Source organism: Callorhinchus milii, unplaced genomic scaffold (genome assembly GCF_018977255.1).
Source record: "Callorhinchus milii isolate IMCB2004 unplaced genomic scaffold, IMCB_Cmil_1.0 Scaffold2, whole genome shotgun sequence".
NCBI classification, from domain to species: domain Eukaryota; kingdom Metazoa; phylum Chordata; class Chondrichthyes; order Chimaeriformes; family Callorhinchidae; genus Callorhinchus; species Callorhinchus milii.
In genome coordinates, this window is record NW_024704743.1 from 19,846,580 (window position 1) to 19,867,722 (window position 21,143).

The window sequence follows — 21,143 nt, forward strand, 5'->3', positions numbered from 1 at the left end:
GATATATAATTAGAATGCATTTCTCTATGCACTGTTGCAAACACAGATCACAAATGTGAAAAGACAAATGCACTCAAATATATTTATCCCTTAATGCAATTCCAGAGTTAACTTCTTTGCTGAAATAGTGGTGGACTAGAGGTTTTAATATGTCACAAGTCATTTGTGTTGTGATAACTTGTTAAGTCAAAAAATGTAAAGCAGCATTCTGAATCTCAAAGACCCACCCCCCACTCCGTCTCAAAGGATATATACTCTATAATAATAATAATCCTTGCATTTGATATAGCGCTTTTCATGTCTTCTAGACGTCTCAAAGTGCTTCAGAGAATATACCGTAAAGTGAATTGACTGTATATTTGTGGGCAAACACGGCAACCAATTGCACACAGCAGTGTCCCGCAAACAGTCGTAGATTGAAAATGACCAATTTATTATTTTTTTGTTTTAGAGGGATTATTATTAGGCGTGTGGAGTGTTCAGTAATTAAGACACGTATACACTGAAAGCAGATAAACAAAATCTCATGCAACTGAGGTGACTTAGCAGATCTAATCTGAATAGGGTGAAAATGATACATACTGCAGCTCTATAAGAAACTGAAGCAGCTACTTAAACAATTCAGATTGAATATATGGTGTGCAGCAGAGAAACAACAACTTGCATTTATAGATTACCCTTCACACAGAGTAGCATTACAAAACGCGAGAGAAAATAGTTACAGGGAAAGTAGTTTTAAGCATCCACAACAAGAATGAAGGATGATAAGGGCAAAGTTATGCAATAAGTTATTGTAAAATGTAACCTACTGTTAATGTAAATACTGTGAATATATCACTCTACAACAACAACAAATGGCATTTATATTACGCCTTTCACTTCAGGAGGACATCCCAAGGCGCTGCACAGTCAAGGACCTGAGCTGGGGGTTGGAATGAAGATGGGTGGATGGGAGGGGGTGTGAGGATAATCGAAGGCATAATCAAAAAGGAAGGTCTTGAGACTGACCTTCAAGAAGGCAAGGGAGAGAGCGAGACAGAAAGACTCCATGACAGAATTCCAGAGAGTGGGGGCATAAAGGCTGAAAGCCCGTCCGTTGATGGTGGAGTAGGCAGGGGGCAGATATGAAGCAGCCCACTGCCTGACAAGCAGAGGGAGTGGGTAGGTTGGTAAATTTTTTGGAGGTGGCAGAGGTAGCCTGAGGGCAGAAGGAGTTGCAGAGGTGGGCAATGTTGCGGAGGTGAGAGAAGGCAGAGCGGGTTATGCCACAAATGTGGGGTTTAAAGGACAGTTGAGGGTCAGACAAGGCACCAAAGGGTTCCGTCTGGATCAATGAGGTGAAAACTGCAGCTGTGAATAGTGATGCTGTCAGCACCTGAGGTGAGGAAACTCTGATGGGAGCCAAGCAAGAGAGCCTCAGTCTTGTTGACATTTAACTGGGGAAAGTTAGCTCTCATCCAGCACTTGATGCCTGTCAGACATTCCAACAACAACAACAAGATTGTATTTATAGAGCGCCTTTCACGTCAGGAGGACGTCCCAAGGCATTGGACAGTTGGGTTGGGACCCGAGCAGGGGACACCAGTGGTCCTGGAGTCGAGGATGGAGGCAGAGATAGTGTTAGGTGTCATCTATATACAGGTGGAAGTTAACCCCATACCTGTGGATGATATCACTGAGCGAGAGCATGTAAATATTAAAGAGGATCAAGGACAGAGCCCTGAGGAACACCACATGTGACGGTGCAAGTGCTGGAGGAGAAGCCGTTAGCAGATACAATGTGGAGTAATGGGAAAGGTAAGAATGAAACCAGGCAAGGTCAGAACCATGAAGGTGAAGCTGAGGAGAGGTGGTGGATAAGAATAGAATGGTAAACAGTGTCAAAAGCAGCAGAGAGATTGAGAAGGACAAGGAGAGAGCCCCACTCACAGATGGACAGACTGTCATTTGTGATTTTGACCAAGGCTGTCTCTGTGCTGTGGGCAGCACAGAAACCAGAAAGGAGGGGTTCATCCAGGTAGTGGCAGGAAAGAATGATGCTAGGTCTCAGTCCAGGACCTTGGAAAGAAAAGGAAGGTTGGAGATGGGACAGTAGTTAGAGAATAGAGATGGGTCAAGGGAAGGTTTTTTGAGGGTGGGGGTGTTTATAAAGAGGCGGGAATAGTGCCAGTGGACAAAGGTTGACGATATCTGTTAGTAGGGGTGCAAGGAGGTGGATCTGGGAGGTAAGAAGAGCAAGGATGGGATCAAGGGAGCAGGTGGTGGGCTTCATTTGGGAAATGTTGGAGGTGAGAGACGGGGGAGTTGTGGTCAAAAGTGTGGAGGGAATTTTGAAAGTTTGCATATTACCTCATGAGACTGGACCTCAGGGCTAGTGTTCATACAAAAGATGCACTCATTCTGTTCATCTCCATAGATACACAGCAGCATACAGCTTTTATTGGTGAAGGAATTTGTTTTGTTCATTCTAGTTGTTCCAGTTAACTTTTGACTCCCATTTGTATTTGGAAGTAATTTTTTTTGTGTGTGACCACTTTAGTAAGGCATCTAAAAAATCTTCACTGTCCAGAAATAAAATGAACAATAATTTTAGTTAGCAATAGCCAACAAATGTGTCACCTAGCAAGAGGGTGTGTAAGTGGTCTGAGATGCTTCACCACGTGAAGGGTGCTATATAATTACAAATTGTTGTAATAATTGATGTTTGGGTTACAGGTTGTTGTAAAAGCTGAGATAACATAGCAAAAAAATACTATGAGAGCGGAATCAGAAGGGAGGCTCATGTGGAGCATAAACACTGACATGAACGAGTTGAGCTGGTTCTACAAAATTCTATGTAGTTGGAGTATTCAGCACATTTCTTACAGATATAGATAGGACATCCCTGAGGGGGCACCTAATGAACAGAGTCCAATATACGTGATCATTAAAAATAGCTATATTCCCCATTAAATCTTTATATTGGAAATTCCGACCGGAAAGACATGGGAAAAACATTACCTTTTAGTAATCAGACTTAGGCTCCAATCTCTTACAGTTCTATGCTATAAAAGTAGAATTGGACAAAGGCCTTTTGGCCCATCCAATCTCATTCGTCCAGAACACTCACCCTGCCATTTCCACCCCCCACCCCATCACAATCGTACCCTCATTTCTGATTTGTTGTTTGACAAACCAAAACAATAAAAGCTATTTTCAATCTATAATACAATACAAACTATAGCGCCTTTCACGTCGGGAGGACGTCACAAGGCATTGGATAGTCAGGAATTTGGACCCAAGTGGGGGAGTGGGGGGGCCGTGGGGGTTGGGCTAAAGGAGGGTGGAGAGCAAGGAGGATAGGAGGGTGGCTGAAGGCATGGTCGAAGACGAGGATCTCGAGAAGTGCTTTGAAGGAGGTAAGGGAGAGGCGAAGGGAATGTGGGATGGAGTTCGAAAGGGAGGGGACGCAGAAGCTGAAGGCTTGACCACTGATGGTGGGGCAGGCCGGGTAGGTGAAGTGGAGCAGGCCAGAGCCTGCTGAGCAGAGGGAGTGGACAGGTTGATAAAGGGTTAGTAGGTCACAGGGGTAGGAAGAGGGTAGGAATGCAGGACAGTATTTTGCAGTGTAAATGGAAATGCCTCCAAAATAAAGCCCCTATCTGTTAAAGATTTAATGAAATAAAGACAAAAATACACCTCAGTTCAATCATCCTGTGAATAAGATGTTGGTTTGCGTTATGGGTCCAGGTTTTAGATAACATTTTCGAGCATTTTTAAAGTTGTCTCTCTACCAATGGATATGAAATGGATGACAAGAACTCCTGTTTCAAAGAAAAAAATGACCACCAATCAAAACACTAGTGTATACATTAGATAAACTTTATTTGACCCTTATTGGTACTAGTCACAGCAGTGTGCCAGTTATATGGAACTCCTGTTCATTCATCAGGATAATGTTAATAAGGATTATCTTATAACCAATTTAATAAACAGTCTATTGGCTAACAATACACTGCAGACAAAGCATGCATGACCAACAACCAAAGCAAAGCAAACCAGATGACGCTCACGTTTTCAGACCCCATTTTATAATAGCCCAGAGTCCTCTAGGCCAGAGGGGGCATACATTTCCTTTGGAGTAAAACACTGTTGATTGAACTGTACACAGACAATTCACTTCAGTGCAAAGAAAGTGCTTGAGATATCCGCAGTGCATAGAAAGAAAAACATAATTCCATCAAGGAAATACCTTCAATGTACTATACTATAAAGCAGAGTTTAGTCATTTTGTGCATCTCACAAGCATTTGAAGATACAAATGTGTACTGATTAGTATTCAATCTTTTCAAAATTAGCCAACAATCATTTGTAACAGAAGATACCATATTTGATATGAGTATTTGAAACTTAAATCACTTTTCAAAAACAGGAATTTGCAAATACCCTAAAAGCAAACTAAGCAAAATTGCTTATAGCTACTTTTTAATTTATTTTTTAAATCACACTTGTGCTGCAGCCAGTTATGATCAGGGCTGATCACAAGCTGCAAACTACACCCAACAGTTGATAAAGTTTGTTATGCAGTTACGGACTAGCCCAATCAATGTTGCTACTTCGGTTTATATTAAAGTATAACATTAGTAAAAGCTTTATTGACTGCAAGATACCCTTCTTAGTGAATGACCACATTGGTCATTGAGAAGAACAGGTAGTTGGAAAGTCCTAGGTGTACAATAATCAGGAATACAATAATGAAAAGCCACTAGATAGTAAATATGGGTTTATTATACTTAACAGATTCATTGCTCCCTTTTAATATTTGAATTACCGTTTAGTGTAATAAAAATAAAGGATTAAGCACAAACGGCAAGAAACTAGATTTAGTGAAAAGGTTCGACATAGTTTGCTGGAAGCATTCCAGTGTTTCCAGTTCTCTGGACAGTGCCATACATCCAACCCTCATCAATCGCCTGGACATTGACGATAAAATCGCCATCCTTGAAGGAAACCTCATCATCATCCGCTGCAGTGTAGTCATACATTGCCCTGAATGTCCTCTGTGTAATAAAAACACAAATAGTTACAGTAAATTGTTTGACAGATTAAGAGTTAGCGGGCAGATCTTGCAACCAGTCACTGTCTAACTTGATTCTCTTTTTCATGATATAATGCATCAGCTAAGCTGGATACCAAAGTCTCTTTGTACGAAGAACAAATAAGATTTGAAATTCTCACAGAATAACTTTGCAGTGGATACCCTGGGTACGTTGAGCACTTCTGCTGATTCTGGAGTACTCCATAAAAAAAGTCACATAACAATGGAAGACCACAAAGAGAGGTACCGTATGTATCAGCTGATGGTAGAATCCAGGACACTCCAGACACGTGTTACACTATTGATTGAGTGCAACACCTGAATATGTGCCAGTAGTTGTGGAGGAGATAATCACAACTGGGGTCTTTTTGCAGTATTTTTTAAATGCATAAATCTGAATAGACATTAAATCTAAATTTAAATAAATCTAAATCTCCATCCAGCAACAGGAAGAACACTATGCATATCACACTCACTAAATTCAAAGTGACATTCCTCTGGGTTGGCTGTTGTGGATTTCCAGATTTCATTTAAGAAATGTGTTAAATACTGCAAATTAGACCCAAACTCTTAGTGAAAAATCATGTTTAAAACTCAGTAAGTTAATCATTATGCCTCCGATTATAAAAATCACAACTGACTGAAAAGGAATACTCATTGCTCAGTGAATACTCACCGGCGTCATTCTATAACCAGTGAAGAAAAGTACAACTAGTTCACTCACCAACAAGACTGATTGAGAATGCTGAGGCCTCATAGAGGAAACACTGGACTGGTGCATGTAGCCAAAACCTGAGGAATGAGGAGACTGTACCTGCTGGTATGCCCCAGGAAGGACAGCAGCTACAGAAAGATAATTATAAAAAATTACATAACATTCCATACATGTGATATGGTGCTTTTCACAAAGCACTTCTCAGGATATACTGTAAAATCCAGTGACTGCACATTTTGTAATCATCATCAAGAGAACTATTTTTAGTTCTGCTTTACGAAAGTTTCACACAAAGCTTCAAATCAATTGATTTTGATGATCCCTAGTTACACAGTACTGGACCCAAGATGAGAATATTGCCTCCTCCTGTGTTTTCTCATCAAATTTGAGTGTGTTGTTCTTTTTCCCTTGTGATTTTCCTCTGCCCAAAAGGCACTTAAATGTCAGCATGAAAATCATATTGGATTACAGAACCCATATTAAATTAGCACCAGCTTCCATGTTTTATATAAAAATGTTAAACTTAATATTCCTCTTGAAACGTTGGTGTTCATCAATAAGGCATTTTGCCACTGTAGAATTCAGTAGGTAGCCATTACGGGGATTGAGATAAGATGATTATGTTTATTAACACTGCATTCTCTTGGTGAAATACTGCTTTGTAGAAAAACATTTGCAGGCTGAGAGTGATCATTTTACTTAATTCAACAATGCGGAAGAGTATCATAGTTTGGATATTATTGGTTTTTTTATATATGCACCAGAGAGCCTGATATCTGCATGAATTGGGACCTGCCCCCATTGTAGATACAAAAAGTGTGGATATCAGGTCACCATGTAAAATGCTGTCCATTTCACTTTTTAGGTCTGTATACAGCTGAAATATCTGGGTAAACATTAATCTAACGATATTACCTCATCTTCCAGACTCTAGAATTTTTGATCCATAGGTAGAGATAAAGGTATGGAGAGCGAGCAGGAGATTGGGATGAATGTGATTTTAAAAAAAAACACCAACCCAAGCTACATAACCAGGATAACTAGAGCCTTTCCACCTCATCAACAGATCTCTGGCGTATCTCTACAGTCTGCATCCCATTGTCATCCAATAAGTGATTAACAGGAAGGGCAAATGTTGTGTAGGAAACATTAAGTATGGAATAGGGCCAACTAGAAAACTGCATTCTCAATGTTGGAGTGGAAGACTTGTGCAATAAAGAACTAGAAACAGAGATAGTTTGATTGTTCCTTGAAAAAACATAGTATGTCCAATCATTTTTCTAATTTTCTCTCCATTGGCATAAGCCTCTCTGTTCCTGGTCTGGCCTTCTCTTGTTGGGGTGCAGTTCCACAGGCACTGGTTGCTTTTTGGCCATTGTTCATGTGTGAGCCTTGGCACTGTGCGTTATGTAACTGTCAGAGACGTTACAACAATGACAACAACAACTTGTTGACAACAACAATATAGTGCCCTCCACGCCGGATGGCGTCTCAGAGCTCACAGAGTGTAGAACGCTATATAAATGCAAGTTGTGCTGGTAGGCTACTCGATTATAAAAGGTGTCACAGCTAAACCTGACATCTCCCCACCCATCTGCCACATGTGCAGAACCAGTAGCGGGTGTGGTAGAGGGATGGGGAGCAGGAGCTCCAGCTGGCTTTCACCTCTATAAACCCGGGAAGGCCTGGGCCAAGGTAGTCTCTCCATGCATTCCTGGTTAAGACCAGCAAATGCAGTAGGGACCAGAATTCCAACCAGTGACTCTGCAGCTCTCCCCGCTACACTATTGCTCCTGCCCTTTTTGGTTCATTTTTGAAGTTAAATTATTTATTTCCTGCTCTCCGTTTTTCCTCTCAAACATTTACAGCTTCTGTAAGAAAGCAGAATGTGTACCAGAAGCTTATAGGGTACAAGACACCATATTATAATGCTATCCTGCTGCAGTCAGGGGTAATTTACTCTTTAGCAATGGTAGAGTAGAAGACAAGTAGTTCTCTGGTTAAGCTAAAGCCCAGATATTCCAGGTTCAATTTTACCCTTGAGCCCTCATTACAAGCATCTGTCTTGACTTGATGGTCCAAAGATAATAAATGCAGGCCCTAAGTGCATCTCCAAAGGACAGATGCTCCATAACTATGTTACCAATACAGAGACTAAAAAAACAAGCTGTCTAGCCATCTTTTGTTTGCAATAGCAGTGCTCATTTCATGTTCACATGTAAAACGTGCTCCTATCATCAACAATGACCTTCTTATCTTCTCTTTCTAGCCATTTTCTGTTTACATTACCAATTCTCAATTCTCATGAGATTTCCTGCTCATCTGTAAACCAAGAAAATTGCTAATTCAGTTTTAACCCATAGTCTGCTGAAAGAAACATCTCATATACAATTAGGATTAAAGTGCCACGTATTTGAAAGCAAAAGCAAGCAAGGTGCATTTTATCTTGGCTTATTTACACTCGTTTCTAACTGACTAAGCCAGGTATATTATGGGCCACACAAAATAACTCTCTGATATTAGTATGAAAAAGGTTGGTAAACAAAGGAATAATGTGAATAACAATTGAATAACTAATATTGCAAAACCCAAAGCAAAACGAATTGCACCTAAATTCTAAGTGTGGTAGAACCATTCCGTTTTATACTAGAAAAGATTTTTGCAGTTTACATGCAACAGTGTGCAGTAAATGTTAGTACTGTTTCAAGATTGATATTTTATGTACCTCCTTCTTCAGATAGTTCCAATGTACTTTCACTGTAGCAGGAGAAGCTGTGATTAAGCTCAGTTACCTCTGACTTTTCACCGGCAACACTTACACTGCCCACGCTTGTGGACTCAGATTGTTTACTGTAACGTTTTACCTTTTCTACAGCAAGGAAAGGAAAGCACACAAAGCAGGGTTGATGTAAAGCCAAATAAGATAACAGAAAATGTATTAAAGTGGTATCTCAAAATTTCACCAAACAACCATAAATGTGTAGGTGTATATGTTACCTACATACAAGATTGTGTACAAAGCCATGGCCAATTGAACATATATATAATCTGTAATTTCTCTGCACGTTTAAAATAAGTTGTCATTTTCATAAATTTATGTTTTATTTGCAAATGACAGATCAGAGAACACAATGAGCATTCTTTTCTTTCCACTTAATCAACAGAACTAATAAATATTTGTTTTACACTCTTGAGTCACATTGGGCCAACCAGCGTTTCATTTTTTAGTAAATTCCTTTGTGATTGAGGTGAGCAATGTTAGTTCAGGGGAATTAAACACTTTTTTCATTTCAAACACCTCATGTCAGGATCAAATACTACTAGGTCAGACCACACAAAATTGATACCTGCAAACCATAGTTCCCTTTATTCTATCCAAACAATTGTGTTGAAGTTCCAGCTTTTCGGAGCATCCAGAATTTGTCAGATTCTTAAAAGTCTTTATTTTTGATGCTGGTTTTCAGTAAGTTATTTTAAGAACTATGGGGAGGACACATTTGCCAGGCTATGGGGGAGTGGGATTAATTTGGATAGCTCTTTCAAGGAGCTGGCACGGGCACGATGGGTCGAATGGCCCCCTTTGCTGTATAATTCTATGATTCTAACTACAGGTTTCAAAGTTAAAACTGAATTTAATTTGCTAAATCCTGCACACTTTGAAATGCTACATTGCTGGAATACAACTAGACCCTGGGGAATTTTACCTCCAAATGTGCCTTAAACTCATCACTATACCCCAGTTCTCACACCAGCCATTCCAGCAACCTCCCTGAACAACATTAACAATTCAGAACCAAATTAGACAACTGTGTTGCATTGGTTTCACAATCACATGAACCAAATTTGGACTTTTGCCAAAATGTTTCAAATAGGAAGCTTAAAGTCAGCAAATGGAGACCATCACACCATCATATTGGACTGACAAAGAGGACAACCTTCTCACACTAACTAAATTAAGTGACATTAGACAGGTTGGAATAGCACACCTGATAACCACCAACCAACTATGGTTAACTTTTTTATAAAAAGTATAATTAAAGAGCTGGGGGTTTGACAGTCCTTTTCACAGTTAACCAAACTTTTCAACTTTCTTGAACATGTATTTGCTTTTAAAATAATTATTATATTGATGCATCAATTCAATTCCGAGTCAAATCAGATATGATCTGATATAGAAACCACATTGCACTGAAGTTCTATAGTGTAAAACGAGCATTAATTTGGGCTGCGTTTTAAAAATCAAATGGTACTCTGATGTTTCCAGTCTAACAATTACCTTCAACGTTAAGATCCCCACGACTATATTTCCAATTATTTGCTCACAGTTGATGCTCAACGACTGTAATAACCAGTATACATTTAGGGTTGTTTTGCAAGCTTTTGAGATAATTGCTAATACATTGAAAAGAATAAAATAAAATGTGAAAAATACAAAGTAAGCTATTTCTTTTTTCTTACCAAAAGTCAAATGATGATTATAGTTGTAGAAAAGCAATCAATCAATTTACCAATACAAATAGAACTATAATATTCTGTTTGTGTTTTGGGAAAGCACCAGTTCCAAATCTATAAACTTATAAACGTATATATTGATAACTAATGATTTCTGTAGAATGTGCATGCTGTACAATTGGGAGGTTGGATGCCTGCGGTCATAAAGAAGAATCAACAATCAGAAAACCATGCAAAAAAAAGGTTCAATAAATGGAGAAAGTAAAACAAATCTAAAAATAAAAACAAGAGAATAGGGATAGAGAGAAAATGAGTGATGACAAAAGGAGTAACTTTTTAAAAAACAATAAAATTAAGTTTGTATTTAGTTTTAGTTTGCTGTTGTTAATATTACATTAATAAAGCTGTCTTGATATTTGAGTCGCTTTATTAATATAACATTAGTATGTATTCACTGCAAGGTCTGAAAATGTACAGAACCAGTTAGCTCATGGAGAGGAGTTCCCATAAACCTGCCAGCAATTTAATCATTGTCCTAATTTTGTTTGGTCAGCCGGGTGTCTGACATGTGGAAACCCAACACCATGTTTAAGAGCATCCAAACCAAATTGAGATTTCCATGCATCCCACCTCTACATGGAAATTCTCGAGATATTTATTGGAATGGAATGCGCACTCTCTCCCTGGAGGGACACACCCTGCTTACCTAATTCCGGAAAGTATTAGTGCAGGTTGGCAAGAGCCAAGGCTTGGGGACCCCAGAGTGTGCATTGGGGTACTGCTAGAGTCTAACCAGATAAAACAGCATAGCTTGCCACTCAGAGCACCGCCTGGGACGCTTGTTCACCTGGCCCTTTTAGAGCTTTGAACTGAGTGAGAAGAGTCCCTGCCCACAGTGACTGATCTGCACTTCTGAGTCCTGCCAATGAGCCAGCCTGGCTATGCTGGCAGACCAGTTCTGGGGATTATTAATAACTCTAATAATATTCCTTGCATTTGAGATCCAAAAGTGCCTTTCACGTCGAGAGGTCATCTCAAAGTACTTCACAGAATTTATTGTGAAGTGTAATGACTATATTTTGTAGGTGAGCACAGCAGCTAATCTGCGCGCATCAATGTCTTGCAAACAGCGATGAAGGGAATGACCAATTTTTTCTTGGGATTTGGTCAGAACCCTGGGAGAAACTCCCTTTTCTTTTTGAGTACATGACAACGTCCACCTGAACAAGCAGATTGGACCTCAGTTTAACATCCCATCTGAAGGATGGCACCTCTGCCAATGGAGTGTCAGGCGAGATTATGTGTGTTCAAAGTTGTGGCATGGGGCTTGAATCTACAGCCTTCTGATTCAGCTGTTTACCGAGCCAAGCTGATAGTGTAAGAGTAAAGGCCCTTTGATATTCTACCATACTAAACAAAATGAGGAATAATTACTAAAGTAGAAATAGCACAATGTTGACGATTAATTTTACTGTATTGTGCGGTTTTTGAAAGCCTATATGAAGCTATTTATTTTGTTACGCACTTTAGATTTTTATTGTAGTTCTATTGAATCCTATCTAATGATGCAAATTGGCATTGATTTACCTATAGTCCTCAGGGTCAGTCATTTCTTACTTCAAACTTTAATAATTTGGAGTTATTGGTTCTGTGTAACTCAAGGTCTCCAGGAAATTCTGCTCAATGATAATCTAAGGCTTTTTATTCATTAGAGCTGAGCCTGCGGTCATTGATTTTTTAAAAAATCATTACTCCTATGATGCTGCTGTTATTCTTTTTATTGAAATAAGATGTTTTTCAATATTTACAAATTTGTAAAATCCCTTCATAAATAAATAAAAATTTGGTCGCTCAATCCACGACTGTTTGTGCGACAATGCTGTGTGCAATTGGCTGCCGAGTTTCACCCACAGTCAATCTACTTTACAATGTATTCTGTGAAGCTTTTTGAGACGTCTCAATGGCGTGATAAGGCGCCATATCAAATGCAAGGATTATCATATAGTATTTCTCATTGCATTCCCATTACACAAAATAATTAAGACTAAAAATAAAACTGAAAAGCAGACAGGAGCTATACCAGAAAGCAAATGTAGACTCCGGGACTGGATGTTGTCTTCAAGAGGATCAAAGTCAAAGATGGAACCAGGATCTGTGCGCCATACTTTAAATTCTTTTAGCAGAAAAGGAAAGTCTATGAGAGATTCTAATAGTTTAGACAGTAGAGCCTAAACTATAAGCACTTTATAAGCCAGTGTTAACAATCCAACATACAACTTAAACCAAAATGGTTGAAGTTCACAAAGCATAAGCAGTTGATACGCTTTATTTGTATATATTGGTACTTCTGCTATTTGAATCAGCTTTTAAAATTATATATAAATTTACCAAGTCTAGGACCTCATAAGATGAACATTCATTATCCTTTCAAACATTTAAACCTAAAGCAAGCAACTTGAACTGTTTTTACAGGGGATCTAACCCATGTTTTAATTGCCTGTCAGAATTGCCTCTTTCAAATAGACCTATGGCTTAGGAATGCTATAGCACAGACTTTGAAAGTGTATCACAATTTGCGCTGGTATTCAGCAGCACTCCGCAACAGAAACATGAAAATATTATGTTAATGTCAGCATCTTGTATATTTGCATTTGCTTTCACAATGTTCGGTTGCAACCACTGGAGAGAACCATAGAAATCTACAGTACATTCCGCCTATCATGTCTGTGCTGGTTCTTTCAAAGAGCTACCATTTCAGTCCCATTCTCCTAACCCCTGTAGTTCACTACTCTCTGGATATCTTTCTAGTTCCCTTTTGAAAGTTAATATGGATTCTGCATCAACCACCACTCCTGGCAGAGAATTCCATGTCCTAACCACTCTGTGTGTGAAAAACATTCTCCCAAATTCCCCATTTGCTTGCTATTGTAAATTGATGCCCTCTAGTCACCGATTCACTAACTAGGGAAATCATTTCTCGCTATTGGCTCCATCAAAATCTTGTATATATCTATTCCTTGACATCCTCCCAACACTGGACACAATATTCTAACTCCGATCCAACTAAAGATATATACAGGTTTAGCATTAGCTCTTTGGTTATATTTTCTGTAACTATTTATAAAACCTAGGATTCTATTTGCTTTCTTGACAACTTTTCCCACCTGCCTTCCCACCTTTAAGTATTTATGTATGTTAACCCTTAGATCCCTCATCTCTTCCACGTCCTTTTTAAAGTTTTATCACCTAAAGTATACTTGCTCTCCTTATTATGCTTCCCAAAATGAAAGTCACACACCAGCAGCTATCAATCATTCCCAACTGTACCTCTTTGCCACATACTGCAACTAAAATGCAGCCCAAATTCCTATTTAATCTCTTATGATATTCTGGACAGAATCAATCTTCATGGCATTAAAACATGGCACACCTTTTCCCAAGGCTAGTGAAAATTTATTTTAATTAAAAACTCACTATAGAGAAGTTAAACCCATTATAATTGAATTTTTTTAAAAAAAGAAGTGTTTTATCTGTACCTTACATTAAAAACAATACAGAGCTTCTTTAAGTTGGATACATTTAAAGCTGAATGGAAACAGGATTGATGCATCTCCAGAGAAGTAACGATGCATGATGTTTACCTGCAGGATGTGACATTTAACAGGGAAGCTAAGTTTTGAGCTTCTATTCAGTAGGGGTGGAGGGGGAGAGCTGTCTGTGATATAATTATTGCTGAAATAATCACTTCATTAGGGGCAAAAAGAAATACAAGTTTAAAGCCCTTCCCCTTGAAGAATGGTTCTCCCTCAGCCTTTTCTGCCTTTTCAGAATTGAGTGAGCACCATTTTTAATTTTAACAGAGCAACAGGGATTTGTTTTAAATTGCTAACTGCTAATCATTTTACTTTAGCTTCAATTTGTTGCTTTTTCAAATTATGCTTAGGCTAGTATCTGGGGGAAAGCACCAAATGCGCCCTCTCCACAAGATTGTCCCAATCCCATGGTGATAATTATGACAACACATCTCACACTTTCCCTGCCTTGTAAATGTTATTCTGCGGTTATAAAAATTTTGCACATTTCTATTGCGTTCTCTGCGTAAGGTAACATCTCAAGAGCTTCACAAATACATTAGCAAGGGAGAAGGTGGAGAGGGGAGATGACCATAGTAGTCAAAAAGGTAGGTTGTAAATGGGATTTAAAGGCCTAGCAAGATGGAGGGGTATAGGGAATAGGGCTACAGGGATAAAATTCCAGAGGTTACTAGCTGAAGTGATTAGTAACCACCAACGGAGGGAGATAATCACAAGCTTCAAAATCAGAAAACTTACCACCCACGACACCAGGTCTGCCTTTCTCCATCTCCACCACGTGAGGATGCACTCCTTTGTAGGCAGCATCACTCACAAACTGAGTGTTCTTCCGTGCCTGGTCTATTGCAGGGTCATCAAGCCCTGGATTGAAGCCCCTGCCCTTTGTCTTTTCAAAGTCCTCGTGATATTTAATCTGTTAACAAAATAAAACAGAAATTGTTGATAATGTGGACAATTATTATTTCTTCCCATAGTGAACATATCACAGTTTATCTTATCGAAAATATTAAAGTATACCTACACATATATTTAATGCTAATTTTCATACCCAAAATGCAGGCATGCAGTCAGATATGCTAATACACAACCACACAGAGCTCACCAGGCATACACACTTCATACGTGCAGTCTCTCAGACTGTGTGCAATGGATCAGGTGTGAATGCTTTGGTTCTGCAAGCAGTGCTTGTGACACAAACAAAAAAACAGACAAGGTTTTCATTCAAAGTTTATTAAAAAAAATGAATTCTTTTGACGATCTCATCCATAGAGAATGGTTTAAAAACTCTCTTGCACAAAAACATGCCTTGGGTGTTAATTTGGAAACAGCTTTGCCACACATGGGTTTCTATTAGTTTACCCAAGTTTATTACTGTCAAGTGCAGTCAGTACTAAAATCAGTGCGCAAGTGCCAGCTCTTCTATGTGCTGCTCTGGGGAGCTTCTTCCACTGTACCATGGAGATATTGTTTTGTGTCTCACGGACACGTTTCATTTCTGGTGTGTCTAAAAGGAGAACCGGTCTGCCTTTCATTTCCTTCAGGTCATACCTGTACTGAATCTGCAGGAAACAAATATAAGCAAAATCAATTTTGCAACTTTAAAGTTACATGAAATCAACTAGGCCAGTTTCAAAATGTTCATGTAATCAACTCAAATAAAAAATTGTTTTAGTCAGCCAGGTGTCTAGCACATGTAGAAATCACCACCATGCTTAAGAGTATACAAACCAGACTGAGCTGCATATATGTGTGCCTCATACAAATTTCCCTGTGTCTGGAATGGAATGAGCAGCCTGGCACACCTGGGTGAAGGGAGCTATGTTCACCTGGGTGCTTGTTGTAATTCTATCGTCTGTACTTATCAGGATGCTGCAACATTGTCATCTATACTTTGCATGATGCGGCAACACACCCTGAAACTCTGGAACACTCTTCCTCTGTCCCTCCGCCTTACCCCATCCTTCCCCATCTTCAGATCGCACCTGAAGACCTTCGTCTTCATCCGTGCCTACAGCCACCTCCCCCTCCCACCGGCTCAAGCCACCTCCCCCTCCCACCGGCTCAGTGTCATGCTCTGCCACTGTCCAGCAATGTGGCACGCTAGCCTGCATGAGGGAAGCTATATAAATGCGTGTTATTATTGTGTTGAGCAAAAACTCAGAATGAGATTGTCAGAAACAAAAGGATACGAGGACTTGCCGAGCTGACATTTGCTTGATTCTTCTTGGCTCGTTCCATTTCAATAGTAACACTGACGGGAGTGCCCTTGCCAACCAGCTCTTTATACTTGATCTATTGGGACAAACATGTCTTGTTAATACTTTCTCATTTACTTGGTGTAGATTTTTAAAAATTGTATTATTATATTTTGCGCACAAAATATACAGTCAATTCATTTTACAGTATATTCTATGAAGCCCTTTCAGACATCTTTAAAACGTGATAAGGCGCTATACCAAATGCAAGGATTATTACTATTATACTGGTGGAAAAGATGAATGATTTTTTAAGTAATCCTTTCAATAATAATAATTCTATAATTACATTCACTTATAAATACCATTTTTTAGAAACTGATTTATATATTTAATTGTTTACACACGGAGCTAATGTTCTTCTGATTTTCTTTGACTCGTTTTAAGTCAAAAGGATCCGGAATTGCTGTTCCTTGACCAACTTCTTCTTTGTACTTCACCTTGTCAAACACAGAAATGTTCTACTTTAATAGATGTTGAAAAAAATAGCTATGCAAAATCCAAATAAAATGATTCTACCATTCCACAATCAACCCAATTGCATCCGCTCCCCTTCTACAACACTGTAATCCAGTTCTATCTACTCCTCTTACAAAATACTGTAATCCAGTTCCACCCGCTCCCCTAATCAAGCTCTGCTAACATTAAACACTCTAAGTCTCTATCCAAGTGAAGTCCGCTATACAAATTCAAGTCGTTGTTGTTATGGTGAGACAAACACACCTCATGTTGAGCCTGCCTCATACATTTGGTTCAGATTTTTTTTAAATGATATGGCTTTAACGAGTGGAAAAGATTGATGCACATCTAATTATTTTTCAAATGATAATTACATTCATTAATAAATACTGCCTTTTTAGAAATGGATTTATATATTTAATTGTTTACACACCGAGCTGATGTTCTTCTGATTTTCTTTGACTCGTTTTAAGTCAAAAGGATCTGAAATTGATGTTCCTTGCCCAACTTCTTCTTTGTATTTCACCTTGTCAAACACAGAAATGTTCTACTTTAATAGCTTTTGTAAACAAAAGTCACACTCATTAGGCAAGAGTTAGCAATCACAAGTTCTGTTTGGAAAAAAGGGCTCATCGGCCTGTTTGATCATTCTCATTTATCATCCGCATGTGTGTAGGGGGGTGTGGGGGGGGGGGATTTAAGCATAGTTTCCTTGGAGCTGGACTGGCTCCAAAATAGCATGCCTGGCAATGGAATATTGGAATCAAGTCAACCCTCTGGGGCGATCTCGGTAGTCCAGTTCCTGAGCCAAGTGGATCTATAGTACTCCAGGGCACTGCTGATAACACCACAGCCAGCCTGGCTCATCGGCAGAACCTGAAAGGGCAGACCAGTCACTGCCGGAAGGATTCTTCCCACTCAGCTCCTGTTAACCCTGTAAGTCAAAGCCCTGACAGTAGAGTGTTCCTAGCTGGGCAAGCAGCAGGAAAGCTTGTTAGGCAGTGCTTTCAATTGGAAACTATATGGTTTTAGCTGTTTGGACTCCAGTGGAAAAAATGTATGTATTTTGAAGTAATGCTTTCAAATTTCTATAATTACATTCATTAATACTGCCATTTTAGAAATTGATTTATATATTTAATCGTTTACACACCGAACTGATGTTCTTCTGATTTTCTTTGACTCGTTTTAAGTCAAAAGGATCTGGAATTGCTGTTCCTTGCCCAACTTCTTCTTTGTATTTCACCTTGTCAAACACAGAAATGTTCTACTTTAATAGATTTAAAAAACAGTCACGCTCATTAGGCGAGACTTAGCAAGCACAAGTTCTGTTTGGAAAGAAAAGCCCATCGGCCTGTTTGATCTTTCTCATTTATCATCTGTGTGTGTGTGTGATGGCGTTAAGTGTAGGTTCCTTGGAGTTGATCTGGCTCCAAAATAGCATGCCTGGCAATGGAATGTTGGAATCGAGTCAACCCTCTGGGGCGATCTCGGTAGTCCAGTTCCTGAGCCAAGTGAATCTGCAGTACTCCAGGGCATTGCTGATAACACCACAGCCAGCCTGGCTCATCGGCAGAACCTGAAAGGGCAGACCAGTCACTGTGGGAAGGATTCTTCCCACTCAGCTCCTGTTAACCCTGTAAGTCAAAGCCCTGATAATAGGATGGTCCTAGCTGGGCAAACAGCAGGAAAGCTTGTTAGACAGTACTTTCAATAGAAAACTATACGGTTTAAGTTGTTTGGACTCCAGTGGAAAAAATTTAAGTATTTTGAAGTAATGCTTTCAAATTTCTGTAATTACATCCATTAATACTGTCGTTTTAGAAATTGATTTATATATTTAATCGTTTACACACCGAACTGATGTTCTTCTGATTTTCTTTGACTCGTTTTAAGTCAAAAGGATCTGGAATTGCTGTTCCTTGCCCAACTTCTTCTTTATATTTCACCTTGTCAAACACAGAAATGTTCTATTTTAATAAGTTTGTAAAAAGGCTGGACTTGGCAATCACAAGATCACAAGTTCTGTTTGGATGAATAAAGTCCTTTGGCCCAATTGGTCCCATCATTCTAAAATATCCACCCTATCATCCTCCCATTGCAGCATCAAGCTGTTTCTTAAATGAGTGCAGCGCCCTAGCCTCAAGAACCCTCCCCAGTTACCCAATCCAGTCATTATTTACCCTCTGAAAAAGTCCTTTTTTTTTGAATGACGTCGTGGTCACCCACACACTGCTCTTTGCATCCCTGAATCTATTCTGCTGTCCTGGCATATTTGAAAGAATTTTTGTGTTCATTTTCTTAATTCTGTTTAAAATCTAATATGAGGTCCCCTTCTGAAATATCTCTTAATGTACCTAATCATTGCTCCTAGCTCATTCCTCTAATTTTGGGAATCAATCTCAATGTTTTCAGGTTCATCGTCATCAATCTAATGTTTGGGTTAATGGAACAATTCCTTTCTAAGGTTAACTGCCGTAGGTTTTATTCACATGAAGAGGTATTTTTCTATGAGCAACTAACATTGAACACGTGGGAGCAAATAGGTACCATAACTCATGATAGCAGTCTCTTCACCCCCTTCTTCACATTAAAAAAAATCTCAGTTTTTCTTTTGGGGAGGGTGGAGTTACAAAAAGAATCCAAATAAAATGCCTCTACCTTTCCACAACCAGAAAGAGTCTTACACTCTCCACTCCCATTCCAATAGACAATAATCCAGCTTAACCCACTCCCCTACGTTCTGTGGGGTTGTGAACAGGGAGCTTCAATAGTTATTTGATGCATAAACAATAATAATAATCAGGTAAGAACCATGAATAAAGCTAATATCAAAAACAGCCACCACCACCATATAGCTAATACTCAAATGTACAAAAGGATTCTTATCTATCCCTCACTCCCCCAACAAAAATAATTGGAACCTGACGACTGGGAGAAATGGTAAAATAGTAAATATCGCCTGATATTCAGGTTTCACATGGCCATTGCAAGAAAATGGGATGATAACAATATCAACCTGACACCAAATTCCCAATCTTTCCTTTTTTTTCCTCTAGTAAAGGACACTGGCCTTATTCCTGTCATGGTAGATAATGTCAGCTCCCAGGGCACTTGTATGCATGAGTAGAGCATGGAATTGGGACAGGATTCCAGCTGTGGACAACAGAATGCTTTGATGGTCCATAAAACAAAGTCTGACAGCACACTAGCAACACCCGAGAAAAAATATTTGCATTTCTTCTACATGACTGTCTGCAGTTATTAATTACATTTTTCGTTTGTTTGTTTTTACATATCATATTGCTTTTAGGTTGACTGAAGATCATAACCTGTCTGCGTGAGTTTATTCTTTCATGATTAACTAGTCAAGTACAAAGAGAGGTTAGAATGAATGCCCATGACCTTACAGGATTGATATGTTGTCATAATAAAATGATAATTATTGAGTCCTGTAGCTTAGTGGTTAGAGCACCCGTCTCACAAGCGAGAGGACCTGGGTTCAATTCCCAGGCTGGCGAAACAATTGTGCAAGTTTCCTTACTCCACATGCCTGTTTACCTAGCAGTAAGTAGCGACCCGGTTGTTAGTCAATTGGCAGATCGCTTTTCCAGAAGTAATAATCCCTTCAAATTTTTTTTAAAAAAAATAATAATTTGGTCACTCAATCCACGACTGTTTGTGGGATACTGCTGTGGGTTGCTGTGTTTCCACATAAAATATACAGTCAATTCACTTTACAGTTTATTCTGTGAAGCACTTTGAGACATCTAAAAGATGTTATAAAGCGCTATAATAAATGCAAGGATGATTATTATTAGTAGTTTTATTATAAGTCGTGAAAGTCAAACATTATCCAATTGATCTTTTCTTTTAGTAAACTAAGACTCCAATGCCTATTTCTTGAAACGTTAATAATTCTTCTCCACAATAACTTACATTGCTGAACTTCATGCAGTTCTCTTTAGCAAGGCGGATTTCAGGAGTTTCAATTACAGCTATTACCTTGCCTTTAAGTGATTTTAAGTCTGCAGTGTACTGGATCTGAAACAGAAAAATGGAACTGGATTAATACGAGTGAAAAAAGAAACACAAACAATAAAATCATTCGAACTACATTTTTATGCATTTGATAGTTATGCAATGTTATTTGGATTAACTCATTGCCTAGCTGGAAATGTATCATGAGCCAAAATATAGCTTCTACATTTACTGTCAGTGATACATCAAGGTTTCCAAACATGTAATTCCTCATAATTCACCGATAAGCACCCAAGCAAGCAGAAAATAATAAAATTGGCTGTTTATAAATTTTAACAGAAATGTTTGAAACCAAAGTAAGAAGGTCTGGAGAGGGCCTAATTATGGGCACCATCATAGCTTGAAAGCTTTAAATATTCAAAAGTTGGCTGAATTTTCTTTCTGCGTCATCCCACCCCTTTCAACCTGTCTCACAGGACCTGGAGAGTGACCTCGGAAGAGGTTGCTAAGTGGCTAGATACAATTTCAACAAATGAAGGAACTTGGCAGCAGATCAGGAACTTGGCAGCAGAAGAGGTTCAATAAGACTCAGTGATCACTGAGGAGAGGAT

At 39.0% G+C, this 21,143-nt stretch overlaps 1 protein-coding gene across 6 annotated transcripts in view; it reads right to left on the reverse strand.

The window, feature by feature from the left end:
- Positions 1-3,840: 3,840 nt before the first annotated feature.
- The window catches only part of LOC103176291 (LIM zinc-binding domain-containing Nebulette), a 187,034-nt gene continuing 169,731 nt past the window's right edge, over positions 3,841-21,143 (reverse strand). Inside the window, exons 16-27 of one of the 6 annotated variants that reach the window (XM_042346937.1) lie at positions 20,491-20,595; positions 18,408-18,500; positions 17,705-17,797; positions 16,985-17,077; positions 16,440-16,532; positions 16,046-16,129; positions 15,292-15,396; positions 14,576-14,750; positions 12,325-12,417; positions 8,518-8,661; positions 5,802-5,920; positions 3,841-5,039 (exon numbers count right to left, since the gene is read on the reverse strand). In XM_042346937.1, the coding sequence (XP_042202871.1) occupies positions 4,863-5,039; positions 5,802-5,920; positions 8,518-8,661; positions 12,325-12,417; positions 14,576-14,750; positions 15,292-15,396; positions 16,046-16,129; positions 16,440-16,532; positions 16,985-17,077; positions 17,705-17,797; positions 18,408-18,500; positions 20,491-20,595 (1,374 nt within the window). In that variant the 3' untranslated portion in view covers positions 3,841-4,862. Of the gene's footprint in view, positions 5,040-5,801; positions 5,921-8,517; positions 8,662-12,324; positions 12,418-14,575; positions 14,751-15,291; positions 15,397-16,036; positions 16,130-16,439; positions 16,533-16,984; positions 17,078-17,704; positions 17,798-18,407; positions 18,501-20,490; positions 20,596-21,143 lie in introns of all 6 variants that reach the window. The other 5 variants (XM_042346936.1, XM_042346938.1, XM_042346939.1 and 2 more) reach the window with 5 other exon arrangements.